Source organism: Salvelinus alpinus, chromosome 8 (assembly GCF_045679555.1).
Source record: "Salvelinus alpinus chromosome 8, SLU_Salpinus.1, whole genome shotgun sequence".
Lineage (NCBI taxonomy): Eukaryota > Metazoa > Chordata > Actinopteri > Salmoniformes > Salmonidae > Salvelinus > Salvelinus alpinus.
In genome coordinates, this window is record NC_092093.1 from 77,497,677 (window position 1) to 77,512,522 (window position 14,846).

A 14,846-nucleotide genomic window follows, 5' to 3' on the forward strand; every position below is an offset into this window, starting at 1 on the left:
AAAACAGTACAAAACGTTCCTAGTGCGAGACAAGAGGTTTGAGAGGCCTTTTTATTAAGGCCTTTCATACATACATAGGCTCCATATTGCAGGTCTTAGGAAAATGTCAATCTCTCCGCATTTAGCCGATGTACACCTTTAAAACAAACACACTTAAGTTATGAAGATAATTATATTATTTTGCCATCAATGATCTCTTATGTTGATGCATCATTAATCAGGAAAATAGCTAACACATGCATCTTCTTCTGGGCTTTAGGGGAGGTCTCCCTCTCGCCTCACATATCTCAGTCCTGCATCCCACACGTCCCTACTGTACAGTACAGCCATGCCATGTTAAAGATCACTCACACGAAAGCACGCTGTCTGCTATTGGCCACAAGGGCTGTTTGAGTTGTTCATTTACTACTTGGGAATACAAAAAAAAGCTCAACTCCCTCTCATTACTGTTTCTGTCAAATATATTCTAAAACGATTTTCGTCTCGAAACACCACTCGGCCCATGATTGATTCTGAAATGAACACAACGGCCCTTAACAACTCTCGACAAAAAAACTCTATTACCGTTTGCAGCCGTTCCTTTTTGACAGTAATGGCTTGGTCATGTGATTCCAAACCTGCGTCTTGACATTTTTACATGTTATTCAAATAACCCTGGGAGAGTAAAAAAAACAAAAAAAACAGATCCACTCGCAAATGTAAGTGTGGATTAACCAGTCAGTGCTCTACTCTTCATAATGCTGGTTTCCTCTCCGGCCTTCCTGGGGAACCCACGGCCAAACTTCTAACTTCATTCACACCAACCGCCCGAGCCGTCCAAAAAACTAAACACAAACACTACACAGGAAGGTAACCGTTAAATGAAACATTGTAGTGGGTGATACGGCCCTTTGGGTCGCTCTCTCTCACTGACTGGATTCCTTAGTTATTTATCACATTCCCCTTAATGAGTGTGAGGGTTTGATGCTTGCCAATGAAGGGTCAACCAATTGCGGTTTTACATGTGATTATCAGTATCATTATTCATTATTATTATGGACCTTTCTTGCATAGCAACAGTGTTATGAGTAAGTACGCTGAGACAAGCGGCCTGTAATGGGAGCAAGTGCACAGGGTGCCACATTACTCATTGCCAGTGTAGTTCATTTGTTTTATCGCCGTGCCAGGCTGAACTCTAAAGGGCTCCCAATCTCTGCCATTTTTGTGTTATTTCATATGCATCAGAACTGGACTGAATATGAAGGCTTGTTAAGTAGCCAGAGGACTGAAAGGCAGTCTGAAAGGTTCACTTTGTAACTTGAACTCTCTCCTGTATGAATTCTTTAGTCTTTATAACTAAATATGTTGTTATCCAACACTCCTCGTTCTATGCAAACAGAACATATGCTTTTGTTTATGACAATAACCACTGGTCTGGTTGTCCATCATGAACTTGGCACCAGAGATAGTAATCTATATCCACCTGTTTTAAAGAGAGCGTTATTGGCATGCTTCTATAATGGGATCATTGCTTAATTGACTGTGGCAACAGGCACTTGTTTCCAGTTGGGAAGACTTAACTTAGACTCTAAATGTAGGATATCATTCTGTCAGTTATGAAATATGAAGTGGAGAGAGACCGGTGTGAGTGCTACTGGGACATTTTACTATTATTTTTAAAATTCCTCTGCAATTTTCAGTCCTACAGAGTTTTTGAGTCAGATGCTAGACATTTCCACATTATCTTAATTCATCATATAAAACCATATAAAACTCCAAAAGCTTCTTTTATCGTAAAAACGTATTTAAAAAAAGCTACGTTTCTGAAAATAAGCCTTTGTCACGACTTCTGCCGAAGTCGTTGCCTCTCCTTGTCCGGGCGGTGTTCGGCGGTCGACTTCACCGGTCTTCTAGCCATCATCGATCCATTTTTCATTTTCCATTGGTTTTGTCTTGTCTTCCCACACACCTGTTGTCAATCCCATTCATTACCTGTTGTGTATTTAACCCTCTGTTTCCCTTCATGTGTTTGTCAGAGATTGTTCGTTGTCAAGTGTTGTGTTGATTGTGTATAGGTGTGCGACGGGTCTTCGTACCCAGATTTGTTTTATATTTTTTCCGTGAGTGTTATTGAGCAGATTACTGGGACTTTAATTAAAGTACTCCATTCTACACTCTATTTGACTCTCCTGCGCCTGACTTCCTCTGCCACTTATACACGCCATTGTGACAGAATCTCTGACCTTAAAAAATGAAGTCAGCAGGAGGAGGCACTTCGCTAATGGAGGTTGAGGAACGCGTCCTGGAACACGCGGCGGAGATTGACAGTCTGTGTGCTGCCATGGATCGCATTGTCCAGAGTATGGACCGCTGGGAGAGACAGGGAGCTTGTCCAGTACCTCCACCACCACCTGGAATTCCTTTGAACGTTTTTTATCCTCCGGAACAGAACAGGATCCAGTTATCCCTACCCACGGGATACAATGGAGATACTGCCAGCTGCCAGGGTTTTCTCCTAAAACTGAACTTGTATCTGGCCACGGTCTCTCCAGTACCATCAGACCGTGAGAAAAGCTTCGCTCTCGTCTCATGCCTTACCGGGAAAGCCCTGGAGTGGGCCAACGCTGTGTGTGGAGAGGATAAGGTGTTGGACCATTTTGAGGAGCTCATCTGCCATTTCCGGAAGGTATTCGACCACCCATCCGAAGGCAGAGCAGCAGGTGAGCTCCTCTATCATCTGAGGCAGGGGAAGAGGAGTGCTCAGGAGTTCGCGTTGGAGTTTAGGACTTTGGCTGCCGGCGCTGGATGGAGCGACAGGGCCCTGATCGACCACTACCGTTGTAGTCTACGCGAGGACGTCCGTCGGGAGCTGGCCTGTAGAGACACCACCCTCAACTTCGACCAACTGGTGGATATGTCCATCAGGCTGGACAACATGCTGGCTACTCGGGGACGTCTAGATCGGGGTCTGGTTGTTCCATCCTCCCGCACTCTCTCTCCCGAACCTATGGAATTGGGAGGGATGGTGCGCAGGGAGACCGGAGGGGGTACCCGCTCGAGCACCATCTATGATCGCAGAGATCACACTGCTGATCGGTGCCGGGTTGGTTCCTCTGGGAATAGAGAAGGCAGGCAGGGCACTCTGGCATCACCCCAGGTGAGTAGGCACCATACTCATCCAGAGCCCTCTGCTGCACTTATGTTTGTCTCTGTCACCTTTCCGGATTTTTCCCTGCATTCCCAGTATAAGGCGCTAGTAGATTCAGGCGCGGCTGGGAATTTCATTAATAAAAATTTTGCTCATAGTTTAGGGATTCCTGTTGTTTCTGTGGATATGCCTTTCCCTATTCATGCCTTAGATAGTCGACCAATAGGGTCAGGGTTTATCAGGGAGGTCACCGCACCTTTGTCTATGATAACGCAGGAGGGTCACAAGGAGAAGATTAGTCTTTTCCTTATTGATTCCCCTGCGTATTCTGTGGTGTTAGGCCTACCCTGGTTAACTACTCATAACCCCACTGTTTCTTGGCCACAGAGGGCTCTCACGGGGTGGTCGCGAGAGTGCTCAGGTAGGTGTGTAGGGGTTTCCGTTGGTGCTACTACGGTGGAAAGTCCAGACCAGGTTTCCACCGTGCGCATTCCCTCCGAATATGCCGATTTGGCACTCGCCTTCTGTAAAAAGAAGGCGACTCAATTACCACCCCATCGACAGGGGGATTGTGCGATAGATCTCCTGGTAGACGCTGCATATCCCAGGAGTCATGTGTATCCTCTGTCGCAAGCGGAGACAGTGGCTATGGATAATTATATCTCTGAATCCCTGCGTCAGGGGTTCATTAAGCCATCCATTTCACCCGCCTCTTCGAGTTTCTTTTTTGTGAAGAAGAAGGATGGCGGTTTACGCCCGTGCATTGATTATCGAGACCTTAATAAAATCACGGTAAAATATAGTTACCCGCTACCTTTGATCAATACAGTAATGGAGTCAATGCGCGGGGCCCGCTTCTTCACAAAATTGGATCTCAGGAGTGCGTACAATCTGGTGCGTATTAGGAGGGGTGATGAGTGGAAGACGGCATTTAGCACCACCTCAGGTCATTATGAGTACCTGGTCATGCCATATGGGTTGATGAATGCTCCATCAGTCTTCCAATCGTTTGTAGATGAGATCTTCAGGGACCTGAATGGGCAGGGTGTAGTGGTGTATATTGATGATATTTTGATATACTCTGCTACACGCGCTGAGCATGTGTCCTTGGTGCGCAGGGTGCTTGGTCGCCTGTTGGAGCATGATTTATATGTCAAGGCTGAGAAATGCTTGTTCTTCCAACAATCCATCTCCTTCCTAGGGCATCAGATTTCCACTTCAGGAGTGGAAATGGAGAGCGACCGCATTACAGCCGTGCGTAATTGGCCGACTCCAACCACGGTAAAGGAGGTGCAGCGTTTTTTAGGGTTTGCCAATTACTACCGGAGATTTATCCGGGGTTTTGGTCAGGTTGCAGCTCCCATTACCTCACTGCTAAAGGGGGGACCGGTGCGCTTGCAGTGGTCGGCCGAGGCGAATAGGGCTTTTGGTAAACTGAAGGCTCTGTTTACCTCGGCGCCTGTGTTGGCTCATCCGGATCCCTCTTTGCCATTCATAGTTGAGGTGGACGCATCCGAAGCTGGGATAGGAGCAGTGCTCTCTCAGCGTTCGGGTGTGCCACCGAAGCTTCGCCCCTGTGCTTTCTTTTCGAAGAAGCTCAGCCCGGCGGAGCGTAACTATGATGTGGGGGACCGAGAGCTGTTAGCTGTCGTAAAAGCCTTGAAGGTGTGGAGGCATTGGCTTGAGGGGGCTAATCACCCTTTTCTCATCTGGACTGACCACCGCAATCTGGAGTACATCCGGCAGGCGAAGAGACTAAATCCTCGCCAGGCAAGGTGGGCCATGTTTTTCACTCGTTTTGTGTTTACGCTTACTTACAGACCAGGCTCCCAGAACGTCAAGGCAGACGCATTGTCTCGGCTGTATGACACAGAGGAGCGACCCATGGATCCCACTCCCATACTCCCAGAGTCGTGTTTGGTGGCGCCAGTAGTGTGGGAGCTGGACGCGGACATTGAGCGGGCGTCACGTGCAGAGCCCTCTCCTCCTGAGTGTCCAGCTGGTCGTCTGTACGTTCCGTCTGCTGTCCGCGACCGATTGATCTATTGGGCTCACACATCACCCTCCTCTGGTCATCCTGGGATAGGTCGGACGATGCGCTGTCTTGATGGGAGGTACTGGTGGCCCACTTTAGCTAAGGACGTGAGGATTTATGTTTCCTCCTGTTCGGTGTGCGCCCAGTGCAAGGCTCCTAGACACCTGCCTAGAGGTAAGCTTTTACCTTTACCCGTTCCTCAACGGCCGTGGTCGCACCTGTCAGTGGATTTTGTGACTGATCTTCCACCTTCACAGGGTTACACCACGATCCTGGTCGTTGTGGATCGGTTCTCTAAGTCCTGTCGTCTTCTCCCTTTGCCCGGTCTCCCTACGGCCTTACAAACTGCGGAGGCTCTGTTTACACATGTTTTCCGGCATTATGGGGTGCCTGAGGATATAGTGTCTGATCGGGGTCCCCAGTTCACGTCAAGGGTCTGGAAGGCGTTCATGGAACGTCTGGGGATCTCGGTTAGTCTTACCTCAGGTTTTCACCCCGAGAGTAATGGGCAGGTGGAGAGAGTTAACCAGGATGTGGGCAGGTTTCTGCGGTCCTATTGCCAGGACCGGCCAGGGGAGTGGGCGAAGTTCGTGCCCTGGGCAGAGATAGCCCAGAACTCGCTACGTCACTCCTCCACTAACCTTACCCCTTTTCAATGTGTATTAGGGTATCAGCCGGTTCTGGCTCCTTGGCATCAGAGTCAGACCGAAGCTCCTGCGGTGGACAATTGGTTTCGGCACGCTGAGGAAACTTGGGAGGCAGCCCACGTCCACCTTCAGCGTGCCATAAGGCGCCAGAAAATTGGCGCAGACCGTCGCCGCAGTGAGGCCCCGGTGTTCGCACCAGGGGACAGGGTCTGGCTCTCGACCCGAAACCTGCCCCTCCGCCTGCTCTGCCGGAAGCTGTGTCCGCGGTTTGTGGGGCCGTTTAAAGTCCTGAGGAGAGTGAACGAGGTATGTTATAGATTACAACTGCCCACTAATTACCGTATTAACCCCTCGTTCCATGTGTCTCTCCTCAGGCCGGTGGTGGCTGGCCCGCTCCAGGAGGCTGAAGTGCGTGAAGTTCCTCCGCCTCCTCTAGACATCGAGGGGGTCCCGGCGTACGCTATTCGATCCATTTTGGATTCGAGACGTCGGGCGAGGGGCCTTCAGTACCTCGTGGACTGGGAGGGGTACGGGCCGGAGGAGAGATGCTGGGTTCCGGTGGAGGACGTTTTAGATCCTTCCATGTTAAAAGAATTCCACCGCCTCCATCCGGATCGCCCTGCACCTCGCCCTCCGGGTCGTCCCCGAGGCCGGTGTCGACGCGCTGCTGGAGCCGCGCGTCAGGGGGGGGGTAATGTCACGACTTCTGCCGAAGTCGTTGCCTCTCCTTGTCCGGGCGGTGTTCGGCGGTCGACTTCACCGGTCTTCTAGCCATCATCGATCCATTTTTCATTTTCCATTGGTTTTGTCTTGTCTTCCCACACACCTGTTGTCAATCCCATTCATTACCTGTTGTGTATTTAACCCTCTGTTTCCCTTCATGTGTTTGTCAGAGATTGTTCGTTGTCAAGTGTTGTGTTGATTGTGTATAGGTGTGCGACGGGTCTTCGTACCCAGATTTGTTTTATATTTTTTCCGTGAGTGTTATTGAGCAGATTACTGGGACTTTAATTAAAGTACTCCATTCTACACTCTATTTGACTCTCCTGCGCCTGACTTCCTCTGCCACTTATACACGCCATTGTGACAGCCTTGAATTTATTAAGAGGTTACCATGGTATAAATTAATGCATATGGCTTGCATTGTCCCCTGAGTCACTCTGACAAATAAAAGAAATACAGCAACAACAAAACAAGTCATGGGAGTACCTTTAGCAACCATTGAGAGCTGCCAGGGCACGATTTTCAGGCATTATTAATTTTTGAGGGAAAATTACTGATTAAAAAAATCCTCCCATGCAAAATAAAGCCAGCCAGGAAAGATTCCAGAAAGTGTGACTGTTGAGGGGAACTAAATGACAATGAAATAAATGTGGGTATGCAGTAACATGACAAATGATTTAAGAGTCTGTCAGCTTACATTTCCAACATTATGGAGGAGTCATTTTCGAGGCAGCTTTCTCTCAGTCCGCTTGCCCATGTTCATTACTAATGGGAGGAGAGCTGCTTTAGACACCAAAGGGTGTCTATAAAACCAACTCTTTACTTCATCTTTTGTTAACAGTAGAAAAGCTCACATTCCTCCTGCTAACAGTCACATAAAAGATCAACGCTAATAGAATCTGTGTATCTGCAAAACTTAACATTTTGTCCAAATAATCACTTCGGCCAGACGAGACGAAGGACGAGACGTGACAACTTTTGGGAGTGGAAAAAGTGAGACTCACATATGAACACATGAGAGGTCTCGTAAAAATGCCACGTGATTGCAGCATATCGACCCTCATCCCAACCGCTATCACTAGGATTTCCATTGGAACGTACTGTAGACCCATCTCCCCGTACTTTAAAGTTAGCTCTCTAAATTCCCATCAGACTCATGACACTAAGTTTGCAAACATATTATCTGAGTATTACGAGCACCTATGGCTGCCTATACATGCTAAGTGGACATCAGTCAAAACAAAAATGTACCTCTGTGTGGGTAATTTGTCAAAGTCAGGGCCAGGCTAATTTTATAGTAATTACACCAACCTACCAATGACATAAGACATGACCCACTCTAAAGTACTCCGCCCCCTCACCCCCCCCACTACAGTAAATATCGGATCACGACCAGCAACACACAGTTCACCTGTGGTGCTGGTCAGGCTCCAGTCTGAGTGGGGCTGTAGTGATAATGAGGGTTAATAATAATGGGAAGGAGAGAAGGAGGGAGGGATGCCTGAATGGAGGGAGAGGGAGGGGTAACGTTACTTAGCCACATTCTCCATGCTGATGGAGCACTTCCAGATGGCCCCGGTGGTGGCAGCCAGGAGCTGTTTGTTGTCTGCCTGGCTCAGCAGAGTCACCAGGGGCTGCAGGCCCTCGCACTGACGCACCAGGTCACGGGTACGCTTGTCTTCTGCACACTGAGACAGACAGACAAACATAGCTAGACATATTTTGGGATGCTTCTTGCCCTAATGCTTATGCATTGTCCACATTCCCAGCCTCAATTTATTCTTGTTTGTTTATGACGGACTGAAAACATTCTTAACATGAGTCATAACCATGGTTACCTTGAAGATGGCACTGGCGCAGTGCATCTGTAGCTCGTGGTTGTCACAGTTGAGGTTTTTCACCAAGTCCTCGATCATACCCTCCGTCTGGATGGCAATCCTGTAACTTCTCTGGAAATGAACGTTCAGGGAAAACAGTCAATGACAGTGTTTTGGTTTGCAATGATGAATCACTAGGTGGTCCTCTTCAGGGTGGCACTCCATACCTTAATCTGCTACACATGCTGCCCACTAAACCATAGGTATACCCCAAATGGCACCCTATTCCCTATATAGAGCACTTCTTTTGGCCAGCGGCTCATAGTGAGCCCCTCACCTCGGAGGCACACTCCTGCAGGGTTCCCACGACAGGGATCAGCATGTTCTCGTGGGGAGACTTGAGCAGGCGAGCCAGCAGAGGGATGCCCCCGGCCTTGCGAATGGCCTCTTTGTTCCTGGTGCTCTTACTGCAGCTCCAGAGGGCCAGGGCCCCGCAGCGAGCCACCTCCACGTCCTTCTCCTGCTCCTCTGTCAGGGCCGCCGAGTCAGGCACGCAGTCTAGTAACTCCACCTGGGAACACACACACACACAGAGAGAACACACACTCAACGATCCAGTGTGCATCAAATAAAATATCTATCAGACATTGCGAGAGTGAATGTGAAAACCACAGGAAATGCTGTAATGATAGCTGTGGTTTCCATTGAAGCAATGTATTAAATGGGATTAGCAAAGTTGTTGGCCATGATTAGGTGCATAATTAAATCATATTACTATGTGGGCTGACAGAATAAAAAAACAGAGATTCAGAATGTGGAAAAATAGCAGGTCGGCGTGTTGATGTTACAGTTTTGAAATCCCAGAGTGACCCTTTATGACCGTCGGTCTGTGTGTCAGGGCTGTGTTAAAGCCATAGTTCCTGCACGGCCACTAAGACAGAGCAGGCAAAGCTATTACACATGTTATGCAGTTCAAAGGTGGTCTCAGTCTGAAGTTTAGCGTGAAATTAATCTCTCCACTGCAATGACTGCAATGAGCACATCCGATTTGGTGCTTGAGGATAAATATACAAGGCCCACAGGCTTTAATCACAGGTCGCTCTGTCAATAAACATCAACTCAGATCCAAGGATGTCAAAGGACATTCTATCCGTTTCCCCCCCAATGACTTTGATGTTTTGTAACATAAAACTAGGGGAAAGGTGGGTGAGGGTGGCATGTATCAGGGAACCCAGTGTATGGAAACTGGAGGTACTTAGAAGAGCCAATGCTGTGAAGAGCTGTGTGTTGCTGTGCTGGGCTGTGTTCTGTAGAGGGGAGCCATGATTTGACTATATTGTCTAAGTTTCTGCTTTGCTATAGCATGTGACTCCAAATTGGCTCTGTAGTGGGTCAGTTAGAGCGTGCTGCTGGGAACATCAGCAGGGCTGTGGGTTCATTTCCCGCACGGGTTCCATTCCCATATATTTATGTGTCACTGTCAATGTTTTGGATCAAAGCGTCTGTCTAAATAACATTAGCATTATGTTCCCTTGTGCAAGGCTATGCGCTGCTGTGCTACAGTACAGTGCAGTATATATCTTCCCACTAGACTCACCAGTCTCTTGATCCCTCCGTGCTGTCTGACTGTCCTCCTGGCCCGTCTGAACTTGGCCACGTTGGCGATGGTCTCTGCGGCCAGGTATTTTAGGTCCTTGTCTGGGGAGTCCAAGATCTTCACCATGGTCTGCAGGCCCCCCAGGTCAGCGATGGCCCGGCGGATCTGAGAGTTACGGCTGATCTCCTTCAGAATCTTCAGAGAGCCAATCTAAACCATGCACGAAGACGGTTAAGTCCACAAAGTACATCTCGCTAAATCTCCTTAGCGGGTAAAAAAACGTTGGCTTGTATGAAGAAAAACTGCAAAGCCAATGTCAACAACATGGGCTAAACATCCGTCACCAAGAGCACAAATAAAGAGGATTAGGTAAACCCCCAAAATGTGACCCCTAAAAATAGACAGCAGTTTCTAAACAGTCTCAATATAAAGGCATGCTGTATAAAAAGCGCCCACACATCTCATTAGGTCTATAGGAGTCAAATTGCTACCCTGTGTCTTTAAAGTACCTCCCGTCAGTACTCTGGGTATCTGAAACACTAGGCTGGCACACACAGCACAGGGGCAACTCTGTTCCCCCCCAAGGGCATCCAAGTCCGCTTGGCAGGGAGCAGGGACTGGGAGGGCTACTCACTTTGCATTTGATTTCTTCTGTATCCAGCAAGTTAATGAGGACTTCAAGGCCACCTACATCCCGGATGGCCAGTTGGCACGTCTCCTGGGCTAAATTAAAGTCCCTCATGGAGCACAGAGCAATCACAGTGGCCGTCTGGTTGCCTCCCTGAAATAAGAATGAAAACACAGCAGCAACGAATAAATGAATAAAACGGCAGAGAAAATAATTAAAGAGACATTTAGAAAAACGAGGACACAGTGTCTCCCCTCCTTCCCTCTACTGATATCTCTCTTTAACCATGCCTGCTGGGGTTATTTTGTGACAGTTAACACCGGTGGAGAGAAATGATTTGATATGGAATGGCACTGACTCGGACTACTAAGATGCCTGTGGCCAGAAACCATAGACAATGACCTAAGTTAAAGAAAAAAGAGAAAAATGTGCATTGAAATGTTGATTGAACATAATAATGAGTAAGCATTTCAAAAGACTCTGTTATGACAGTTTCTATACACACACAAAATAACTCAAAGCTCGTTTCTACCCAATTAGCTACTTAGTAACTACTACTAAGCAAACAAGTGGGTTGGGAGTAAAAAAAAAACATATCTTCTTTGATTTCACTTCAAGTGCCTCAATATATAGGGAGAGGATATTGAGCCAATTTGGAATTATTGCTTCTTAAGTGCAACGTGTGCAAAACAATGTAAAGATGTAAAACAGGTGACTGGGGTCATTCACTGACCTATATAATGATAGGTGATTGGGTTGACAGTGTTGGAAACATAACCAAACAATTTAGTTGAGATTGAGTGTGGCATTACATGCATAAAGAACGAAGTTGGCGGAAGGTAGATACAACAATTGCAATTCTCAGATACTTAGTCTGTATTGTGTCTTCTTCCTGCAGTGTACCTTCTGTTGATGTGAAATATACTGAATAAAATACAAACGCAACATGTAAAGCGTTGATCAGATGTTTCATTAGCTGATCACAGAAATGTTCCATACACACAAAAAGCTTATTTCTCCAAAATGTTGCGTACACATTTGTTTACATCCTTGTTAGTGAGCATTTCTCCTTTGCCAATATAATCCATCCACCTGACAGGTGTGGCATATCAATAAGCTGATTAAACAGCATGCTCATTACACAGTTGCACCTTGTGCTGGGGACAATAAAAGGCCACTCTGAAATGTTTTGTCACACAATGCCACAGATGTCTCAAGTTTTGAGAGGGTGTGCAATTGCCATGGTGACTTGTAGGAATGTCCACCAGAGCTGTTGCCAGAGAATTTAATTTTCATTTCTCTATTATAAGCCGCATCCAACGTTGTTTTAGAGAAGCCTCGCAACCACAGACCACGTGTAACCACGCTAGCCCAGGACCTCCACATCCGGCTTCTTGACCTGCGGGATCATCTGAGACCAGCCACCCGGACAGCTGAGGAGTATTGCTGTCTGTAATAAAGCCCTTTTGTGGTGAAAAACTCATTCTGATTGGCTGGGTGGGCCTACGGCTGCGCCCCTGCCCAGTCATGTGAAATCCATAGATCAGGGCATAATGAATTGATTTCAATTGACTGATTTCCTTATATGAACTGTAACTCAGTAAAATCATTGAAATTGTTGCATGTCGCGTTTATATTTTTGTTCAGTATAGTTTAGACAGAACAAAACCCTCTAATTCCAGATTGAAACAACAGTTCCTCGCAGTAGGTAGAAAATACAGCAGTAAGCTGGATGTGTTACACGACTTTGAAATGTGACATGGCATCCTAAAGTCAAAATCTCCTGGCAAGTGAACAATCCAAATCTTGTTGTTTCATTTTTTTTCTTTCTGTTCTTCTTTTAAATGAACCACAGATAGGCGTGGAGATCAGTGAGTTCTTAGGGCACTACTGCAAGCTGCTTTATTAGTTGCACACTTCACAAACATCTCCGACTCAGGACCATCCCAGACAGATTACTCTACCCACGCAGAGGAGACTCAAATCTCTTATGTAATGAACGTACTAACGTGAGATAGAAGAGCTATTTAAAGGGGAAAAAACGACTATGGATAACAGTATGTTCTACGCAGTTCATGTTAAGGGAGTACAGTTAAATCACTGTATCTGGGTGAACCGTGATATGAAGGAGTTCCCAAAAAGAGGTAGCCTGAAACACTGTTGTGAGCGGGATAATGGACACATGTGTTCCCCATATTATGACGTTGGCCTAAACGTGAACCTTTTGTCTATTAACAGCAGTGGATCTACTGCTTATATAGTCTCCACCGCCCCTTCTCACTCTTCAAAGGATTCAGTGGGGCTAGGATCATACCTTGTAAAAACAAAACGCTATGTTTAGAACTGATACCAGAGAGAAAATATCATATGCTTCCAGTTTTGTTAGCTTTGGTCTAGAAGTATTGTAGACATTCTTTAAAACATTGACAACATCTGACAATCTGTTAAGATGGATGTCTCTGACTCCCATCCAGCTAGCATGATAGGGGCAGATGTGCAGGCAGAGGGGGCAGACAGAATACAACTCAACAACTGTCTGTTAAATGGCACACTATTCCCTATACAGTACACTACCCTATGGGCCCTGGTCAAAAGTAGTCCACTATAAAGAGAACAGGGTACTATTTGGAAAGCAACCTGTCTGCATCTAAAGACTACAGCTTATGAAAGACACATGAATAAACTGTAAACATAACCAATGACTAGGGTTTACATAACATGATGAGGACATTTTTCGACAGTATTTATGTGACTTCGGGGCATTTGTGATTCGCCACAGAAAATAAACAATACTTCATAGATTTACACTTGTCACAATAGGGGGGGATAACAGGGAAGACTGCAGAGGTTAGGCTGCTATGTGTTTTGTTTATAGTAGTTTAAACCCAGGTGAACACGTCTGCTCCAAAACTGGGGAGGGACTCACTGCTCAATACATTTCACTACCAGCGGGATTTGGCAATAAGGATAGAGATGACTAAATGTCCTCATAAATTATATCCAGAGGGAAAATATCTTTAAATATTTCACATTACAAAGTAGGGAAAGAATGAAGGGAATTCAGTATTCATAAATACAGTATATACTCTCATGATCTGGTGAATGCAGTCAATTACCAATATGAACGCAGCAAAAAAAAAAGGTTCTCTCACTGTCAACTGCGTTTATTTTCAGCAAACTTAACATGTGTAAATATTTGTAAGAACATAACAAGATTCCACAACTGAGACATAAACTGAACAAGTTCCACAGACATGTGACTAACAGAAATTGAATAATGTGTCCCTGAACAAAGGTGGAGTCAAAATTGAAAGTAACAGTCAGTATCTGGTGTGGCCAACAGCTGCATTAAGTACTGCAGTGCATCTCCTCCTCGTGGACTGCACCAGATCTCACATTTATTGCTGTGAGATGTTGTTCCACTCTTCCACCAAGGCACCTGCAAGTTCCTGGACATTTCTGTGGGGAATGGCATTAGCCCTCACCCTCCGATCCAACAGGTCCCAGACGTGCTCAATGGGATTGAGATCCGGGCTCTTCGCTGGCCATAGTAGAACACTGACATTCCAGGAAATCACGCACAAAATGAGCAGTATGGCTGGTGGCATTGTCATGCTGGAGGGTCAAGGGTACCACATGAGGGAGGAGGATGTCTTCCCTGTAACGCACAGCGTTGAGATTGCCTGCAATGACAACAAGCTCAGTCCGATGATGTGACACACTGCCCCAGACCATGAGGGACCCTCCACCTCCAAATCGATCCCGCTCCTATCATGACACAAGGTGAGACCCAGATGCAGACACAGGAGGCAGATGGTTGAAGTCTTACAATGTTTATTAATCCAAAAGGAGTAGGCAAGAGAATGGTCGTGGTCAAGGCAAAAGGTCAAAACCAGATCAGAGTCCAGGAGGTACAGAGTGGCAGATACGCTCGTGGTCAAGGCAGGCAGAATGGTCAGGCAGGCGAGTACAGAGTCCAGAACAGGCAAGGGTCAAAACCGGGAGGACTAGAAAAAGGAGAATAGCAAAAAGCAGGAGAACGGGAAAAACACTGGTTGACTTGGAAAAATAAACAAGACGAACTGGCACAGACAGACAGGAAACACAGGGATAAATACACTGGGGAAAATCAGCGACACCTGAAGGGGGTGGAGACAATCACAAGGACAGGTGAAACAGATCAGGGCATGACAGCTCCAGAGTACAGGCCTCAGTGTAACGCTCATTCCTTCGACGATAAACGCAAATCCGACCATCACCCCTGGTGAGACA

The 14,846-nt window shown here is 46.7% G+C and overlaps 1 protein-coding gene across 1 annotated transcript in view; it reads right to left on the minus strand.

Moving 5' to 3' along the window:
- odad2 (outer dynein arm docking complex subunit 2) overlaps positions 1-14,846 on the minus strand; it is a 77,805-nt gene that overhangs the window by 34,831 nt on the left and 28,128 nt on the right. The window contains exons 11-15 of the mRNA XM_071415150.1: positions 10,581-10,727; positions 9,947-10,156; positions 8,687-8,920; positions 8,371-8,481; positions 8,066-8,220 (exon numbers count right to left, since the gene is read on the minus strand). Coding sequence (XP_071271251.1) covers positions 8,066-8,220; positions 8,371-8,481; positions 8,687-8,920; positions 9,947-10,156; positions 10,581-10,727 — 857 coding nt within the window. The remainder of the gene's footprint in view (positions 1-8,065; positions 8,221-8,370; positions 8,482-8,686; positions 8,921-9,946; positions 10,157-10,580; positions 10,728-14,846) is intronic.